The 19,186-nt window shown below is 36.6% G+C and overlaps 2 protein-coding genes across 2 annotated transcripts; both read left to right on the forward strand.

Moving 5' to 3' along the window:
• Positions 1-5,256: 5,256 nt before the first annotated feature.
• Positions 5,257-13,107, forward strand: LOC141591605 (abscisic-aldehyde oxidase). Its single transcript, XM_074411991.1, has 10 exons — positions 5,257-5,751; positions 6,619-8,295; positions 8,780-9,039; positions 9,226-9,435; positions 9,730-9,948; positions 10,393-11,358; positions 11,456-11,551; positions 11,665-11,763; positions 12,010-12,199; positions 12,531-13,107. Exons 1-10 carry the CDS (start codon positions 5,601-5,603, stop codon positions 12,746-12,748), a joined length of 4,086 nt encoding a protein of 1,361 aa, XP_074268092.1. The 5' UTR covers positions 5,257-5,600; the 3' UTR covers positions 12,749-13,107.
• A 485-nt stretch (positions 13,108-13,592) lies between these two features.
• On the forward strand, positions 13,593-19,100 carry LOC141590858 (uncharacterized). The gene is made up of 9 exons (XM_074411385.1): positions 13,593-13,772; positions 13,893-14,130; positions 14,513-14,717; positions 14,907-15,143; positions 15,779-16,022; positions 16,756-16,860; positions 16,972-17,154; positions 17,686-17,890; positions 18,510-19,100. The coding sequence occupies exons 2-9, from the start codon at positions 13,908-13,910 to the stop codon at positions 18,995-18,997; spliced, it is 1,890 nt and encodes a 629-aa protein (XP_074267486.1). The 5' UTR covers positions 13,593-13,772; positions 13,893-13,907; the 3' UTR covers positions 18,998-19,100.
• The last annotated feature ends 86 nt before the right edge of the window (positions 19,101-19,186 follow it).

Genomic DNA, 19,186 nt, shown 5'->3' on the forward strand with positions numbered 1-19,186 from the left:
CAAGTAAATCATACTATCATTTTTAATTAATACAAGTAAATCGTCATATGTCCGTCATATATATGTATATGACGTGAGACCGTCTTGTAATTTATATTGATTAAGACCAAGCAAATGAATGTGGAAATATGGAATATTTTGATTGCAAGCAAACAAAAGCACTCGAGAACAGTCAAGGAGAGTGAACTAGGGGGAAGACGTTTTCTTAAAATATAAGCTACTTGTCACTTACGTTGATCAGTTGGTCTCTACGATCTTGACGGTCTAGTCAACATCAAATGTCACCATTTTAAAATAAAAAATAATTACTTGTAAAATATTATCTATTAAATAATAATCACATTATTTTCTCGTTAAAATGGTTATATTTAGATCCGTTACAATTTATAACGTAAAAGAAGCGGTCACAAATGAGAATTTTTTTTTTTTTTTTTTTTTTTTTGATTAGGTAAGAAAACTAGGTTGATCCTCTAGGGTAGGACCAACCTATCTCATCCTTTCGAATGAGGGAGGTAAGTTGAAGCCCACCGCTATCAAACCACCTCGAAAGAGTTGGACATGAATGTCCAACTCGAAACCATGAAGTCAAGAACTGGCTTGTTGGGCATTTAAAAGAATGTTTAATTATCACTTCATCGAAAAAATGAAGGTCTAATTTCACATCCTCGATAATACTAAAATTTCCCACTAATTTGCCAAGACTTAATCGAGTTAATAACACATAAATTATCACCCTCCACAATTAACTTTGAGATTCCTAAGTATTTAGCTGCTAAAATACCTTCTTTTAAAGCAAGTGCTTCCGCAACAAGGATACTATTGGATCCGCACTTTTTTGCTCCCAACAAAACGACTTTACCATTGTGATCTCTAATAGAATATCCTAAAGCAGCTTTATTACCTTCTATTCTCGATCCGTCAAAATTTAGCTTTAGGAAACCGTTTGTAGGTTTTTCCCACCAAATTTCTTCCTTACTATAATTGTTTCTAAATCTCTTCTACCTCCTGGATTATTGAGATCCTTAAATCTAGTCACATTCCAAGTCTTAGTGCTATTATTACATAAAGTAATAAGTTTGCTGATACTTAAATTAACATTATTAAATATAATATCATTTCTATGGAACCATGAATTCCACCAAATAAAAATAATCTTTATAAAGTCATCTTTTGGAATTAAATCCTTGAGATAATTAAGTTTCGTTAGAAAACTTTGACTTGTAATAGTATCATAATTTGACAAAAACTTGTTGAAACTAATAATGTTCAGGTCTTGAATGACAGACTCAATCAAGGGACATTCGTAAAAGAAATGATCTTTGTTTTCAATAGGGTTATTACGTAAACACAATGAGGTGGGGGATCAATATGACTTTTCTTGAGAAATCTACTTTTTCGTCGGGTTGGAAACACAGTCCAAAAAAAATTTCAATTTAGGAGGAATATATATACAAGGTCACAAATGAGAATTTGTATCCGTTGATTGATGGTGTTTTGTGTGAATATCTTCTAGTCATGCATCGTAAGTCGTAACAAATGGTGTTTATAGAGGACCATTTGACTATTCTAATTTTTCACTCTTGACTTCTTGACTTACTAATTAGGTCTTCTGTTTAAAGTTTAGTTCAAAAAAATTTAAAAAATATAAGTTAGTTCAATTCAACTCGTATAAATTCGGTGTAAAAAATTAAGCTTAATTTATATCCATTTTTCTGTAAGTTAAGCTTTTATAAACTTGGTTCAATTTCTACAAGTTCAGTTTAAAAAAATTAAAACATCTATAATTAAATTCAGTTCAGTTAAATTTTGCAAAATTAAGTCTAACAGAGCATAGCCTAAGTTATGATTCTTTAAAATATCTTTGATGTCGAGCATATGAAAATTCGTGGAAATTTTGTCGAACACAAATTCTCATTTGTGACGACACATATCCGTCACTTTGGAGTGACGGATATCATTTTCCCTCACAAATGATCCAAATAGAGGAGAGAGTGAAGCACATGAGGGGTGTCCCCACCTTGTCCCCCCTATCCGTTTTGTAAGTGACATTATCCGTCACTTATTCCGACCCGTCTTCAGCAAGACTAATTGTTTGTCGAAAATGTGTGCATACATGCAAACAAAATTATTAACCGGACTAGTCTTCATATAGGAAGAGTATGTACACATTTTTGCTATTTTGTGAATTAAGTATGTCATCTTTTAGGATACCTTACATTTCATATATTGGAAGAGTCCATTATTCTTTGTGACAATAACTAAGATTTATAATTACGAGAGTGATGAAATATTATTATTCAGTATGCATTAAAGGTAATGCGATTGCGAGTTTTAAATCGTAAATAAAAAAATTTACAATAAAATATTTCGTTAATATTACAATTTTTAAAAGGCGGCCGTTTTTAATAACCTCACTAGCTCATTCACTTTGTAAATTAGCTTATTTTTAGTTTATCATCTCATAATTTCCTAGAGAATTACGACTTACGAGTATAAAGCAGGCAATGCTTATGCTAGTATCATCAAATTACAAACAATTATGAATACAAGGTATTTGAGACACGTGATGAATAACTATTAAGTAATTTTAATGGGGATAAAAGATTGGCTTTTATAATTTTAAAAGAAAAATCTGGCTTTCTCTCTTTAGTGAGTGGGTTGTTAAAGTAATATCTTAAATCTAAAATAAATGTAATAAAAATTTAAGAAGATGAAATAGCATGTGCATGTTATATATGGTCCTCCCTTTTTGCTTAAGGTAACATGTGGGTTTAAAGAAACTCATAAATTATTAGAGGGAATTGAAAAAGACATTAAAAGTAACATAAAATTTCATTGAAGACGGGTATTATTTGTCATAAGCTGAAGATGGATAATGTCCCTCTCATAATATGCAAGTGACACTATTTATAGGTGCTCCATTACCTCACCTGCCCTCCCACTTGTCTTATTGTAAGAGGGACACTATCCATTTTTAGTTTGTGACGGATAGTGCCCGTCACAAGCAAGACCAATTGTAAAAGTAATTATCCTCTCTTTACTTTATTCAAGTTTTGACGATAATATAAATCATTTCAACTCTTTTAGCAAAAGGAGCAATTAGTATTAAATGCATGCATTAATGTTTTTATATATGTAATCCATGATATAAAAGGACGAAGGGTATATCAGGTAAGTCACCCGAGAGAGAGATGCATCAAGTTTAGAAAGTATGGACGCAATCACGCAAACGCAAGCCATGAATATTCCACAAAATTGCTCTTGATAGACTTGAACCCGAGTCTCCTGAGAATTTCATCCAAATTTTAACCACTAAATTATACCTTTGCGAGCATAATAAAGAATAATTAGTGATAATTAACTCATTGTCTCCGAGGCTTAGTGAGTTAGAGCTAAAACTGCCAAAATCCATCCGACCAGATTGACCCGATCTAAAAAGTTGACTAGAGATCCGATTGATCCGAACTACAGCACTCGAATATAATTCGAAATTTGAATTGGCCCGAACCGGCTCAAAATTTACTCGAGCTTTCGGAACCCGTAATTGACCCGACCTGAAATCACCCAAACTTTAAATAACCCAACAAAACATAACTTCAATTGACTCAAAAACTTGAAATGACTTTTTCTATCTTAATCATTGACCCGCTTAACCCAAAAACGTCCCGAAAAATATATCGGAACAAACCCGAAATAATCCGCCCCAACCCGAATTAACCCAAGAAAATGAGAAACCCCGAACTAATTCGACTCGAACTGGCTCGATCCGACTGACCCGTTTGCCAGGTTTACTCAGAGCTATATTGAGCAAAGCGGCTTGTACTATAGGCTTGTAAGTCGTTAGGTGACAACGGAAATGGGCTACAAAACTGCTAGCCCGTCTATTAATGTATCAGTCACAAAATACATGTTAGCCCAGTTTATGTCAAAACTACAAATTAATACTCGGTACATAAAATGAATTTTAGCCAACCCAAATAAGTCTGGTTTTCGATCCTTATTTTTGAATTTCCGGTTTTCGGTCTATCCAACACCGGTAATATTAGGTTCGGATGAATGGATCGAAATTTATAGTTTTTATGATTAATCTTTGAAACTTTGTAGAGGAATCTGATGTTTTAACTTTTTATTATTAAAAATAATATAAACTCAATAGTAATAATTATTTAAGTTCAATTTTCCTTCAAACAACTAATTTATTTGGTTTAATGAAATAAATGTCTAATTATCCTATAGTAAATAACGATAAATCTTAGTTTTCATTCCATTTTGGTGTAAGATCGGAACGAACTGAAAAATTGGGTTATATCCGGTCCAAGACCGAAAGTTATAGGCCCGATTTTCGATTCGGTTCGATCTGATGTGGTCCGGTCCTGAATCTATGTTTACCCGACTATGTTATAAACCTTATGGTAGTTTTGCTGGTTTTGTTACACACATTGTGTAATCTAAAATTCGAGAACTTTGTAAAGGAGATTTGTGACTATTTATGTATACAACATTCATTTTGTTACCAAAAATATTAGAGCATGACCCGAAATGCTAATTGCCCCAAACTAATATAACACGATTCGAAAGTGTATTTACAAACTGACCATTATCTATGAAAACTAGTTAATAATAAACCTGAAATAACTCGAATTAATGCAAACTACAAAATGAGCTAGCCCAAACTGGCCTAAACTGAAACTCAACTCAATTGACGCATTTACCAAATTTAATGTTAAATACTTAAATGGACTTACTATGTTAGTATATAGAGAAGGCAATGGGTCGTGTCGTGCCAGCCCGGGTCCCGGCTCGTCGTGCCTAGCCACAATTTTGGCCGGCACATGCACGGTCAATCGTGCTTTCGAGCCGTGTGTGCCACCTCGCTTCCCCCCCCCCCCCCCATCCCCCACCGCAGCCCGCCCCTTGACCCGGGCATAGTCGTGTGAGACTCGTGTCGGACTCGTGCTTGGGGTATTTTTAATGGTTTTTAAATTATTTACCTCTAAAATCGTCGTGCCTGACCCATCATGCCTCGTGTCGAGCCGTGCCTAAGCACGAGTTTTTTTGAATTTTGGCGTTGCGTCCCGTCTCTTACCCGGTCGTGCCAGACCCGAGCCACCTAGTTTTCTTCACCGTGCCCGTGCTCGTGCCGGATTCGTACCGCCCACCCTAGCCCGGCCCGAAATACCTACTCTATTTGTTACTTGGTCTTCCAAAAAAGTCAAAGCACCTCTTAAGACAGTAGTGAGCAACAAGTGCAAGACTAGAATAACAGTCATACTCCCAGTCACCCAGTCACCCTTTTCCGTATCCAATTGAATTACGAAAACGGTGATGTCCTTGCACCCTTGAAATATTCTAACAAAGGAATATTATAATTATAATTATAATTATAATTACAATTTATTATCCAGATGTTTGTCCACTTATGATTATGACAATTAATCTACAATTACTTCCTTAAGCATTTGATTATGACACTTTATTTACTCATAAATCATAAATCTAGTACAGTAGTACCATGAACTGATACTCATAATCATAATCAACCTCAAAAGTTTCAATCTTTAAACAAAAAACTTGAAGAATTTAGTTTGAATGCTTGAAAAATGGAAAACCCAGAAAAAATAGTTGGTAATTTGGTGTTTGCTGTAAATGGTGTCAGATTTGAAGTACCAAGTATTCATCCTTCAACTACTTTACTTGAGTTTTTGAGAACTCAAACTCCTTTTAAAAGTGTTAAACTTGGTTGTGGAGAAGGTTAATCTTTGCTAATCTTGTTCTTTAATCAGTAATTTATATTTCATTCATTTATTCTTTGGTTTGCATGAATTCTATGAGCATTGATGTTTTGTGGGTTTTTTAGTGTTTGATTTGTTTCAGTTGTTTGATTTCCTGTTTCTTGTGTTTTCTTTTATTTATATGTAATGGGTTTTTGACGGTTTTAAATGATGATTCATGTTAGCCAACCCCAGTCTCCGTATCATTTTGGGATTAAGGCTCTGATGTGTTGTTGTTTGTTTAGTTGTTGATTTGCTGGCAAGAATATTCAATGTATTATTTACTCATTCCGTCTCAGTTATTTGTTTACATTTAATTAAAATCCGCTGTAACAAATGAATGAGACAAAGGGATTAGTTTTCATGGTGATGTTAGTTACTTTTTCAAGGTTTTCTGTACTACAGTATGTGTTTTTGTTGCTGTGGCCTGTGAATATATGATTAAGCACAAGGGTTTAGTATATTTTGCTGCAGACATTTATGAAAAGTGGACCTTTTGATAATGGTGATGATGATTTATTAGTGGAGTGGACAGTAGACTGTGTCATATGACTCATATATGCACTTTGTGGCTTATTAATGGCTCACTTTATCTAGTACAGTACAGAGAATGTAGGCCTGTAGCTAATGATTATATCATTTTGTTGATATTGCTGAAAAGTGCATCAAACTGTTAAAAGTTTATTAAATCTAATGAACAATGAGTAGTTGACTTGTTCCAATTAGACTTGGCAAACCGATCAAGTCGTGTGGGCCAGGGTTCGGGTTCGTGTCACCTGTAAATATTAAAGCTATGTATGTCCGACCTCGTTAACTCGCTTTGAGTAGGTTTCTCTTATAAATGCAGGTGGATGTGGAGCTTGTGTTGTGCTGTTATCCAAGTATGATCCCGTGCGTGATCAGGTGGAGGATTACACGATAAGTTCATGCCTCACGCTTCTTTGCAGTATACATAATTGTTCTGTAACGACAACTGAAGGCCTCGGAAGTAGCAAAAAAGGGTTTCATGCAATTCACCAAAGATTTGCAGGTTTTCATGCCTCTCAGTGTGGGTTTTGTACCCCTGGAATGTGTGTTTCTCTATTCTCAGCCCTTGTAAACGCTGAGAAAACTAATCGACCAGAACCCTCTCCTGGGTTTTCCAAGATGACGGTTTCTGAAGCCGAGATGGCTGTTTCTGGAAATCTATGTAGGTGTACTGGTTATCGACCTATTACTGACGCCTGCAAAAGCTTTGGAGGTAATGTGGATATTGAAGACCTAGGATTAAATTCCTTTTGGCACAAAGAGGAAGGCAAGGAAGTTATGATGAATAAGCTACCATTATATGAACCGAGCAGTCAGATAACGTCATTTCCTGAATTTTTGAAGGATGAATTGAAGTTAAGTATGCTTTTGGATTCGGGGAGATATTCTTGGCATAGCCCTTTTACTATTGAGGAACTCCAAAGGTTACTGCATTCAGTTAAGGCCAATGAAGTGGACCGTGTTAAAATAGTGGCTAGTAATACAGGTTCAGGCTATTACAAGGAGCTCACTGATTATGACACATATATAGATCTGAAGAATATCCCTGAACTGTCGATGGTCGAGAAGGAGTCTTCCGGTGTCAAATTTGGGGCAGCCATCTCGATCTCTAAAGCCATCACAGAACTGAATGATGGCAACCAAAATGTACTGGATGAGGGCAGTATGATGGTGTTAAGAAAAATTGCCAACCATTTTGAAAAAATTGCCAACAACTACATACGAAATTCAGCTAGTCTCGGGGGAAATTTAGTAATGGCGCAAAGGCGTGGCTTTCCCTCTGACATTGCTACAGTACTTCTTTCTGTTGATGCAAGCGTAGAGATAATAAGCAGTTCTAGATTGGAAATCTTGACGTTGGAGGAATTCTTGGGAAGACCTCCTTTAGATTCCACGAGTATAATAGTGAGTATCAAGATTCCCAGTTGCACCACTAATTCAAAGTCGCGATCTAAACTTATGTTTGAAACTTATCGAGCTGCTCCTCGTCCATTGGGTAATGCATTAGCTTATGTAAATGCTTCTTTCTTGGCTGAAGTTTCTGAATCTAAAGTTGATAATGGATATGTAATTAATAAGATTCAGTTGGCTTTTGGTGCCTATGGAGCTAAGCAAGCAGTAAGGGCGAGAAAAGTCGAAAAGTTTTTGGAAGGACAGATTCTCAACCGTGAAGTTTTGTTTGAAGCTGTAAAATTGGTTCGGGGTATTGTGGTGCCTGAAGACAGCATTTCAAATTCTTCCTATCGGATTAGTTTAGCCGAGGCATTTATCTTCGAGTTTCTGCATGGTTTAGTCGATACTGGTTTTGAATATTCTAAACATGACTTGAATGGACATGCTGAATCCCAGTCAAGTAGGGAAGATAGTCTATATGAGAATGGTAACTGTAAATCTCAGCCTCTGATATCTCCTGCAAAGCAAGTGATTGTGCCTAGCATAGAAAATCGTCCTGTGGGAGAACCCATTACCAAAACAGGAGCTGCTCTACAGGCATCTGGTATGTTTTTTTTAAGTTCTGATGATAGCTCTCTTTCCTTTAAAGGTTGATATCCTTGTTAGAGTTTCAGATAGAGAATTATTCTCCCTTAACATCTGAAGGATTTTGCTTTGATGTGTTGGTAACCAATATTAATCATGTTTCTGCTACTTTTCTGAAGTAAGCCTTCTCCGGTTACTGTGGGGCCACATAGTCACTATTTTTTTTGGCTCTGAAACATGGTGCAATAGAGCATAATGGCTGATTAACTGGTGCACTGCCTGTACTGTGGATGATGTAGATTTCATTATGGGTTATATTTAATTAGTGTCTGACTGTTTTCTAACATAGGGTGATGTTTTCGTTGAGATGTATAAGCCCATCACGTATAAAATGTGTCCTCCCATCAGTGACAAGTCGTATAGTTAGTATTCATGCTAGCTAGTTTTCTCATGAAGTCGGACATTAGTTGCATTATTTCATCTTTGATGTCAATATCTTACAGGTGAGGCAATCTATGTCGATGATATTCCTTCTCCTAGTGACTGTCTCTATGGAGCATTTGTGTACAGCACAAAGCCACTGGCACGTGTCAAGTCCGTGCATTTCCAGTCTGAATCACTTCCAAATGGAGTTCATGCACTTATCACTTATAAAGACATTCCAGAAGAAGGGCAGAATGTCGGAAGCAAAACATTGTTTGGTAATGAGTCATTATTTGCTGATGATCTTACAAGGTGTGCTGGTGAACGTATCGCATTAGTTGTAAGTGATTATTCCTCTTAATATTCTTACGCCTTGTTTGGATGGAAGAATTTGGAGGAAAAGGGAATGGACAATTTTCGTCGTTGGCCAGTAAGTTGGCTGGCCTCCATTTTCCTCCATTCAATCCTGTTACTGTACTATATCTTGCCTTTTAATGTATAAATAAACATTGTAGACCATTATCAGGTTGCAGAGTCTCAGAAGCGTGCAAATATTGCCGCAGCCAATGCTGTGGTGGAGTATGACACAGACAATCTCGATCCTCCCATTCTAACTGTTGAAGATGCTGTGGAGAGATCTAGCTTTTTTGACGTCCCACCTTTTCTTAACCCAAAACCAGTCGGCGACTCTGCCGAGGGAATGGCAGAAGCTGAACAGAAAATACTTCCTACTGAGGTACTAATGCAGTCATATGTTTGGTGAGATAATTAAACAGTGGCCACGGTTGCATGGTTCCAGATTTGATTCACCGATCTCAAACCAATTCGCCCTTGACAGAAGAGTTTTTTTTTTTTTTTTTTTTGCAAGCTAGATTCCCCGAGTTCTTTATATTTGCACCTAGTACCGTTCTATAAACTCAAAACTCATTCTGTGAAGCAAATCGAACTTTGAACCATGCAACAGTGACTTTGGCTGGATGAAACTGCTATATTTGACTTCTAAGTTAATTCTTGTTTGTTCTCTCTATAGATCCGGCTACCATCACAATACTACTTCTATATGGAGACGCAAACTGCTCTTGCTGTTCCAGATGAAGATAATTGCATGGTTGTCTATAGCTCTCTTCAGGCTCCTGAATATACACATTCTACGATTGCTAATTGTCTTGGAGTCCCTGAACACAATGTCCGTGTCATAACCAGAAGGGTGGGAGGTGGATTTGGTGGGAAAGCGTTAAAAGCTATGCCTGTAAGTATTTTACTGTATTTTTATAGTTCGTGATTTTTGTTTCAGAAAATTTTCATTTTTGGAGCTCTAAGAGGCTCTGAGCTAGTTCAACTTTTGGCTCCTTTTTTTTTTTTTTTTTTTTTTTTACAAATTACACTAGCTCAAACCTCGGGTAACCAAAGTTGAATTCATGAAATCTGAGAGTAAGTAGCTCAAGTTTTAGGGCACTAAAACTTTTCCTCCTATTTTTACTTTTAAATCTGTGTCACTCAGACACGACGACACGTGTCAGCGTGTCGGACACGGCTATTTGGGGTGAATTTTCCTGTTTTGTGGTCTAAATTGAAGTGTCGAAGTGTCGTGTCGTGTCGGACACCGACACGTGTCTAGCACGCGACACGGCAACAGTTAAGTGAAGTGTCAGAGTAACATAGTTGTAAATGACGCGTACATATGAGCTTGTAGGTGGCGACAGCTTGTGCGTTAGCGGCACATAAGCTTGGCCATCCCGTCCGGATGTATCTCAATCGCAAGACGGATATGATCATGGCAGGAGGAAGACACCCAATGAAAATCACTTATAGTGTGGGATTTAAATCAGACGGGAAGATCACAGCCTTGCATCTGGATCTGTTGATTAATGGAGGTATAGCGCCCGATATTAGCCCTATTATGCCACATAACATTATTGGTGCACTCAAGAAGTACGACTGGGGTGCTTTCTCATTTGATGCGAAAGTATGTAAAACAAATCATTCAAGTAAATCCGCCATGCGGGCTCCTGGTGAGGCGCAAGGGTCATTTATTGCCGAGGCTATAATAGAACATGTAGCTTCTAGCCTCTCCATTGATGTCGATACTGTCAGAAACAGGAATCTTCACACATTTAACAGCTTAAGTTTGTTCTATGAGCATAGTAAGGGAGAGCCAGTGGAGTACACTTTACCCTCAATTTGGGATAAGCTAGCTTCTTCTTCAAATTTTTACCTAAGAAAGGAGACGGTACAAAAATTTAACGAAACCCATAAATGGCGTAAAAGGGGAATTTCTAGGATACCCATTTTGCATGAAGTGATGCTGAGAGCAACGCCAGGTAAAGTTAGCATTCTCCCAGATGGGTCCATTGTTGTGGAAGTTGGAGGGATAGAGCTTGGCCAGGGTTTATGGACAAAGGTTAAGCAAATGGCCGCATTTGCTCTAAGTTTGATAAAGTGTCCTGGGACTGAAAATCTGTTTGATATGGTACGAGTCGTGCAAGCAGATACATTAAGTGTGATACAAGGAGGATTTACATCTGGAAGTACGACTTCTGAATCTAGTTGTGAAGCAGTTAGGATTTGCTGCAATACATTAGTTGAAAGATTATCCGCTCTCAGAGACAGACTCCAGGGACAAATGGGATCTGTTGACTGGAAAACACTTATTTTTCAGGTAACTTTTGTAGGGGACTACCTAATTGGTAATACAATAATTGCGCTATTTGAGATTTCTGAACCAGGTCTAATGTTCCTTAAGTTTCTAATTTCAGGCGAGCATGCAATCAGTACATTTGTCAGCAAGCACTCTCTATGTACCTGAGTTTGCGTCCATGCGATATTTGAATTATGGAGCTGCTGTCAGTGAGGTAATTTGTTCAAATAACGTTCTTTTTTTCACTTGTACCCCTACTAGGCTATTAGTACTGGTTTTTGGCTTTTTTTACCGTCACATCTTAATCATACAGCTTTCTTGTGACAGGTAGAAGTGAATCTTCTTACAGGAGAAACCAGCATTTTACGATCAGACATCATTTATGACTGCGGACAGAGTCTAAATCCCGCTGTTGATCTTGGACAGGTTAATTTATGCCTTCTTATTTCTTCCCATCACATTGCTCATCACTGACAGTCTGACATCCCGAAACAGTCCTTTAGCAAGCATATATCTGACCCTCCATCCTTACTCCGCCATCTGCGGGAACCTTTAAGGCATTGTGATGATATATTAAAGATATACCATTTCCATGGTTTCTTTTGATTTTTACAGCAAACTTTCGGAAACATTACGTAGGACTCACATGATATCGACATGACATTTCTACAGATAGAAGGGGCTTTTGTCCAAGGAATTGGCTTTTTCATGCTGGAAGAGTACCTAACCAATCCAGATGGACTAGTGATTGCTGATAGCACATGGACATACAAGATTCCAACGATTGATACCATACCCAAACAATTTAATGTCGAGATTATGAATAGCGGGCATCACCAAAAGCGTGTTCTCTCATCCAAAGGTGTGTGTGTCTAACTGTGTACTGTATGATCTTATTTCCTGAAATCCCTTTTATTCTTACACAAGTACGGAGTACCTCAGTTAGATTGGATGGTTTTACAATATCTTAATTCTTAATACAAATTTGTTTTACGAGAGATTTTTTGTTATTCCAACGCCTTTATCTAACAGATATAGCGATATACTGATTCTATGCAGATCAATCGTGTCATAAAAAAACTTCTTTTTGTAAAACTGTATGTTCATGCTAATTAGACGGCCTCGTTTACAATATCTTACTGTAAAACCGTTTTAACACGAGACGTTTGATTTTGTGTTTCGATTCTTTGTAGCATCCGGAGAGCCACCGCTGCTGTTAGCAGCATCAGTACACTGTGCAGTAAGAGCAGCAATCAAAGAAGGCAGAAAGCAACTTGCTTCCTGGGGCGGTCTAGATTCCCACGATTCCCCTTTCCAGCTTAGCGTTCCCGCCACCATGCCAGTTGTCAAGGAGCTTTGTGGCTTGGATATTGTCCAAACTTACTTGAAGTTTTCTCTCGCAAATCAGTAGTATCGTTGATTGTTCGAGAGTATAGAAAACCAACTGCAACAAAAACACGCACTCCAATGCAAGTTTCTTGCATTCCCTCCCAAGATTATTTTCTTGGTATGGAAAGCTTAAGATCGTTTTGGAGTGCCAGTTTCCGATCAAATAGTCCATATGTTTTTTTGGCCTGAAACTTGAATTAAATGTTTTCCGTGTTGCATTATTTTAGTCGCGTCTTCATCATCGGTGTAATGTTAGATGATCCGATAATCATAGATCCGATAATCATAATCATTGTGAATAAGGCCTTGTTGATGTAATGGTCAAACTTGTGTTGTACATTATATGAAAGCCACATGCTATACAAAATACACATCAATCCATTGTAGTTGATTATGACTACAAATTTCGCTACTTCCATCTAAAATGCAAGCTTGTAAATGCTTTATACGCAATTTTAATGCCAAAACATTTCCTCTGTTTTTGTATAAATTCAAATTTTCGTTAATATTTGTGTAAGATAGCGTTGCCGTAAGTATTTTGTACGACGAGCTATTGTAATAACTATTACCCTGTACAACACGTTTAACTTACATGGGTCATGAATATGATCGTTTAGTGAATAAATCAGTTAAATTTTTTTTTTTTGAAAAGATTAATCAACAATAAAAAATAAATTATAATTGACATTAAATAATACGAGTAAATTAAATAATGGACATTAAATAATAAAATAAATATTTGGTCACAATATACCGAAACATTAAAAAAAAAAGTTAGACGGTTATAGTTTCTCCTACATATAATAACAACCAACAAACTTTTAGTCAAAGGATTAATTGTGTGCTATGCCACTACTCTTCCCACTCCCCTGTTTCCTCCCTCATTTTTTCCTACGTGGGTATTCTTTTCCGTCAATAATTCTTGTATAAAACCGTTTACATTATTCATTAATCATCCCATAAATCCTATAAATCTTCGATACATTTCATAAATAAATTCCTCTACATTGCATTCCTCCACATTATTATCAAAATTCAAAATTGAGGTAAATGTTCCTTTGTCCGTCTTACAATACTCCTTACAAATGAATAAAAACGTAAAGAATCAGTTGACACGGATCAAGTACTCATGTGACTGTTTTTCTTTCCTTGTTGTGTTTTTTCAGATTAACAAGAAGAGAATGGTGAAGATATTAGTAGCAACACAGTTGGGAATATTGGTGTTCGTGTTATGGACATGTTTAATTGAAGCGGATTATATCAAATATAAAGACCCGAAAGTTGGAGTTGAAAAGCGGGTTGAAGATCTTTTATCAAGAATGACTTTGGATGAAAAAATTGGACAAATGGTTCAAATTGAACGTAAAGTCGCTTCATTTGATGTTATGAAGACGTACTTTATTGGTATATTTACGCTTTTTCCTATTTATTTAATTTCCTCGCGTTTTTCAAATTATGTGAGCGAGATTTTGAACAACGTATATAATTCAATGTAACCGTCAAAGATTACCTGTTTTGATACCTGTTTTATTGGTATATTTACGCTTTTTCCTATTTATTTCCTCGCGTTTTTCAAAATATGTGAGTGAGATTTTGAACAACGTATATAATTCAATGTAACTGTCAATTATCAAACACCTCTAAAACAATTCTGGTAAATAAATCTGCTAGTCAAACCCGCTAAATCGTTATGCTAGTCAAATCTGCTTTCTAAATTTGTTTCTGCTAATATTAATCCGCTCTTTACCAAACAGGACCTTAGTTTTGATACCTGTTTTATTGGCAGGGAGTCTTCTGAGTGGCGGTGGGAGTGTCCCGGGCCCAAAGGCAACTCCTGAAGCTTGGGTTAATATGGTAAATGAATTCCAAAAAGGTGCTCTTTCTACACGTCTTGGGATACCGATGATTTATGGTATTGATGCTGTTCATGGTCATAACAATGTATATAACACCACCATTTTCCCTCATAATGTCGGACTTGGTGTCACAAGGCAAGTTCGATAATACTATACTCTTAACTACATAATTCTTGTATAAAACCGCTTTCAATTTTCATGATAAGGTCTTTGTTATATGGTTTTACAATGATTTATTGTAAAACCGTTTTAACTTGTATTAATGCTGTTCATGGTCATAACAATGATTTATTGTAAAACCGTTTGTGAAATTGTTGATTTCAGAGACCCTGAGTTATTAAAAAGAATAGGAGCGGCCACTGCACTTGAAGTTAGAGCCACCGGAATACCATACAGTTTTGCACCGTGTATTGCAGTGTGTCGGGATCCTAGGTGGGGACGGTGTTATGAGAGTTATAGCGAAGATCATAAGATAGTTCAGATGTTGACTGAGATGATTCCAGGCTTACAGGGAGATATTCCGGCTAATTATCCAAAAAACTATCCTTATGTCGCCGGAAAGTAAGCCTTATTTCCATAAATACTGACTTTTCGCAATTAAAATGTTCCAATTAAAAATCAGGGCTAATCCAGAGAGACTGTTTCTGAACGGAAAGTAAGCTATTGACAACAAATGTTAATTGATTCAGAAACAGTCTCTCTGGATTTTTTCGACACATTTGTTGTCAATAGCTTGAAATTCGGTTCTTGTCTAATTACTCGTGATTACGACATTTAAGGACTCAATCACACAAGGTCTACATAATATCATTCGGTTCCACTAATCCTTACTTTTCGCGATTAAAATGTTTCATTCAGAAACCGTCTCTCTGGATTTTTGACACATTTAGTCGTAATTTAGTCGTGATCGCTCTTAGTTTGATGCACGTTCTAGTAGTGATGGACTAGTCATATGTATATTGCATAAAGAATTAAGAAATTATTAACACAATCGAATTTTAATTAAATATATTCCTCTAATTTCAACCGCGATGAATAATTTCAAGTCGGAATATATTTTGTATTTTTAAGACACATAAAAATTAGACTCTGGACATGAATATATATCAATATGGTTGATTTGAATATAGGGTGAATGAATTTGCCACACATGTAAAACCGTCTCATTAAAACTTCCTGTGTTTTCGAATTATCAGGAAAAATGTAGCGGGTTGTGCTAAACATTTTGTGGGAGACGGTGGGACGCAAAATGGAATAAATGAGAACAACACAGTGATCTCCTTTGATGAACTGATAAACATTCATATGCCAGCTTACCCTGACGCCATAGAGAAAGGCGTTGCGACAGTTATGGTATCCTATTCTAGTTGGAATGGTAAAAAAATGCATGCCAATCGCGATCTTATCACCGGTTATCTCAAGGACAAGCTTCAGTTTCAGGTAACAAAAAAATTACTATGGTCTTCCACAATGCAATGCCAATCGCGATCTTATCAGCATTGCAAATTTAGAATTGGGAAAATGCACGCGGTATCCTTGAAGTTTCGGATTTTGCCAAAAATACCAAATTTTTTGTTCCGGAATACTTTAAGAGGCTAGAACTCGTGTATACGAGTTCATAAAGAGATAATTTTTTTTTCAAATTGTTTATCTATCCGACAATTACGATTTGAAAAAAAAATTTGTCGTATTTGGATCCCGTGGCTAGGAGTTTTTGTACGTCAAAGTTTTTTTTACCGAACAAACTTTGAGTGACCATATCTCTTGGTCACAAATTCCAAACTCGACAAATTTTTTTTTTCAAGTCGTAGTTCTCGAAAAGATAATCAATTTGAAAAAAAAAAAATCGTCACTTTCTGAGCTCGTAAACTCGAGTTATAGCCTCTTAATGTTTTCCGGATCAAAAAATTGGGTATTTCGGGCAAAACCTAATGTTACTTCGACTCTTCTGATTCCCCCACGTACCTGTGTCCGACACTCGACACTCGGACAAGGGTATGACACTTCGACACCTCATTTTAAGCCAAAATATGCATATGTTTCAATAAAATGGCCGAGTCCGACACTTGGATACTTCTAAACGAGTCTGGGCAACATAGGGCAAAACATAAAAGTTCAAGGGCACCGCGTGCATTTTCCGTTTAGAATTTGATTTCGAGTGCTTTTCTTTCAGGGCTTTGTCATATCAGATTGGGAGGGTATCGACAGAATCACATCTCCGCCTCACGCGAACTATTTTTACTCGGTTCAAGCTGGAGTTGAGGCTGGAATCGATATGGTCAGTCCGAGTTTAATCCAAATTTTCTTAAATCTTGTTTAGCATTCAGGGAAGATTATATTATCGGCCTTAACTAACTCAGATACTCACGTCAAACTATATACATTTCAGATTATGATTCCGAATAACTATAAAGAATTTATCGACATTCTAAAGTTTCAAGTAACAAACAACATTATCCCAATGTCGAGAATTAATGATGCTGTGACGAGAATCCTAAGGGTGAAATTCATCATGGGATTGTTTGAAAACCCGATGGCTGATTTCAGCCTCACCAATGTAATCGGTTCCCAGGTAATATTGCTCGTCAGTCTATTTCTCGGTTTTGCAATCTTATTATAATCTTATTATAAGACCGTCTTATATAGAATAAATGTTTGGGAAACTCTCTCGTGTACTCCTCAACTTTTTCATTTTCTAAGATGTACCTCTTTTTTCTTGCAAAAAAAACTTTGACGTCAATAACTCTTGGCTACAAGTTCAGAATACGATAATTTTTTTTCAAATTGATCGTTTTTAACAGGTGTTCAGTTTGAAAAAGAATTCACCGACGTCTCAACTCGTAGTCGGGAATTATGGTCGGTCAAAGTTTATTCGTTAAAAAAGCTTTGACCAACCATAATTACCGGCTACGAGGTAAAAAAACGATGAATTTTTTTTTTTTCAAATTCAAGGCTTTGACGAGATAATTGGTTTTAAAAAAAAAAAAATTACCGATTTTTGAACTCGTAATAGAGAATTATTGTCGGTCAAAGTTTTTTGTGAAAAATGAAAAAGTTCAGGGGTACACGATAAAATATCCCTAAATGTTTGTCACTTGAACAGGAACACAGAGAATTGGCAAGAGAGGCGGTGAGAAAATCGCTAGTCCTTCTAAAGAACGGAAAATCAGATTACGAGCCATTAGTTCCGCTTCCGAAGAAGGCAGGCAAGATACTCGTGGCTGGATCTCATGCTGATAACTTAGGTTATCAATGCGGTGGATGGACTATTGAATGGCAAGGAGTTAGCGGCAATGACCTTACTACTGGTATGATTTTTGCCTTAACTTTTTAAAAGAGACATTTTGCATTATTATTTTCCACGGGTGAATTTTTTTTGTATTTCCAATATTACCACTGGTGGGCCCCATTTATTTTCGACGAAAAAAAAAAGTGAGACTTGACAATATTTGCTATAGCTACGGCGAATGTCACTTTAAATGTGGTCGTGGTAACCTTCAAAACCTTTATAACTCAGACATGATGATAGTATTATATCGCGAATTTTGTAGTATACAGTGTTGTTAAGCTTGCCGTTGGTGGTCCCGTTTACTTTAAATGGAAAAGAGAAGTGAGACGTGACCGTATTGCTATAACTAGTACGAAAATAACTTTAAATGTGGTCGTGGTAACCTTCAAAACCTTTATAACTCGGTCATGATACAATATTATGTCACGAGTTTTATAGCATACCATGATCGAAATTAGACGTGAAATATATTTTTGATAGACGAATGCAAACGGGTCGTGCCAACATGACTCCATCCCAATTTTTTTTTTTAGTTTTTTTTTATTACTAATATATTTTTTTTTATTACTAATAATTAGCTTGGCTCTCTAACAAGGCATGTTGAATCATCTAATACAGTAAGTGTCTACACTCAACAGGTACAACTATTTTGAATGCTATAAAGAACACGGTAGACCCGACAACCCGAGTAACATTCAACGAGAACCCGGACCCGAATTTTGTCAAATCAGGTGGATTCTCTTATGCAATTGTTGTTGTAGGAGAGTTACCATATGCAGAGACATTTGGTGACAGTAAAAATTTAACAATTTCCGAACCTGGCCCAAGTACAATCAAGAACGTTTGTGGATCAGTCAAGTGTGTCGTAGTCGTGATTTCGGGTCGGCCTGTTGTCGTCCAACCGTACCTTCCGACAATTGATGCCTTGGTTGCTGCATGGCTTCCTGGTAGTGAAGGGCAGGGTGTTGCAGATGTGTTGTTTGGGGATTATGGATTCACTGGTAAACTTGCTCGGACTTGGTTCAAGTCGGTTGATCAGTTACCGATGAATGTGGGTGACCCGCATTATGATCCGCTTTTTCCATTCGGGTTTGGGTTGACTACTAAATCTACTAAGGGGTACTGAAGAAATGGAAAATATTTGTGTAAATTACAATAGTGTTAGGGTTTGAAAACATTTATCGTCTTCTTTAATTATTGTTATTTTCGAGTAACGAAATTTTATTCTGTTTTTGATCAATCCAAACATGATATTAAATTGTTTTGTAATCATGAAATTATTATTAACTGAATTTTTTGGACTTGGATTTATGAT

The sequence above is a fragment of the Silene latifolia genome, chromosome 7 (genome assembly GCF_048544455.1).
Source record: "Silene latifolia isolate original U9 population chromosome 7, ASM4854445v1, whole genome shotgun sequence".
NCBI lineage: Eukaryota > Viridiplantae > Streptophyta > Magnoliopsida > Caryophyllales > Caryophyllaceae > Silene > Silene latifolia.

What these genes read in the sequence shown, in the direction of transcription:
- LOC141591605 (XM_074411991.1), top strand. Translation starts at nt 5,601, where the DNA reads ATGGAAAACCCAGAAAAAATAGTTGGTAATTTGGTGTTTGCTGTAAAT. An exon ending in GTGAACGTATCGCATTAGTT is followed by an intron (nt 9,040 to 9,225) that starts GTAAGTGATTAT and finishes GACCATTATCAG; the next exon opens with GTTGCAGAGTCTCAGAAGCG. An exon ending in CCGCTGTTGATCTTGGACAG is followed by an intron (nt 11,764 to 12,009) that starts GTTAATTTATGC and finishes ACATTTCTACAG; the next exon opens with ATAGAAGGGGCTTTTGTCCA.
- LOC141590858 (XM_074411385.1), top strand. Translation starts at nt 13,908, where the DNA reads ATGGTGAAGATATTAGTAGCAACACAGTTGGGAATATTGGTGTTCGTG. An exon ending in GTCGGACTTGGTGTCACAAG is followed by an intron (nt 14,718 to 14,906) that starts GCAAGTTCGATA and finishes TGTTGATTTCAG; the next exon opens with AGACCCTGAGTTATTAAAAA. An exon ending in AGGACAAGCTTCAGTTTCAG is followed by an intron (nt 16,023 to 16,755) that starts GTAACAAAAAAA and finishes CTTTTCTTTCAG; the next exon opens with GGCTTTGTCATATCAGATTG.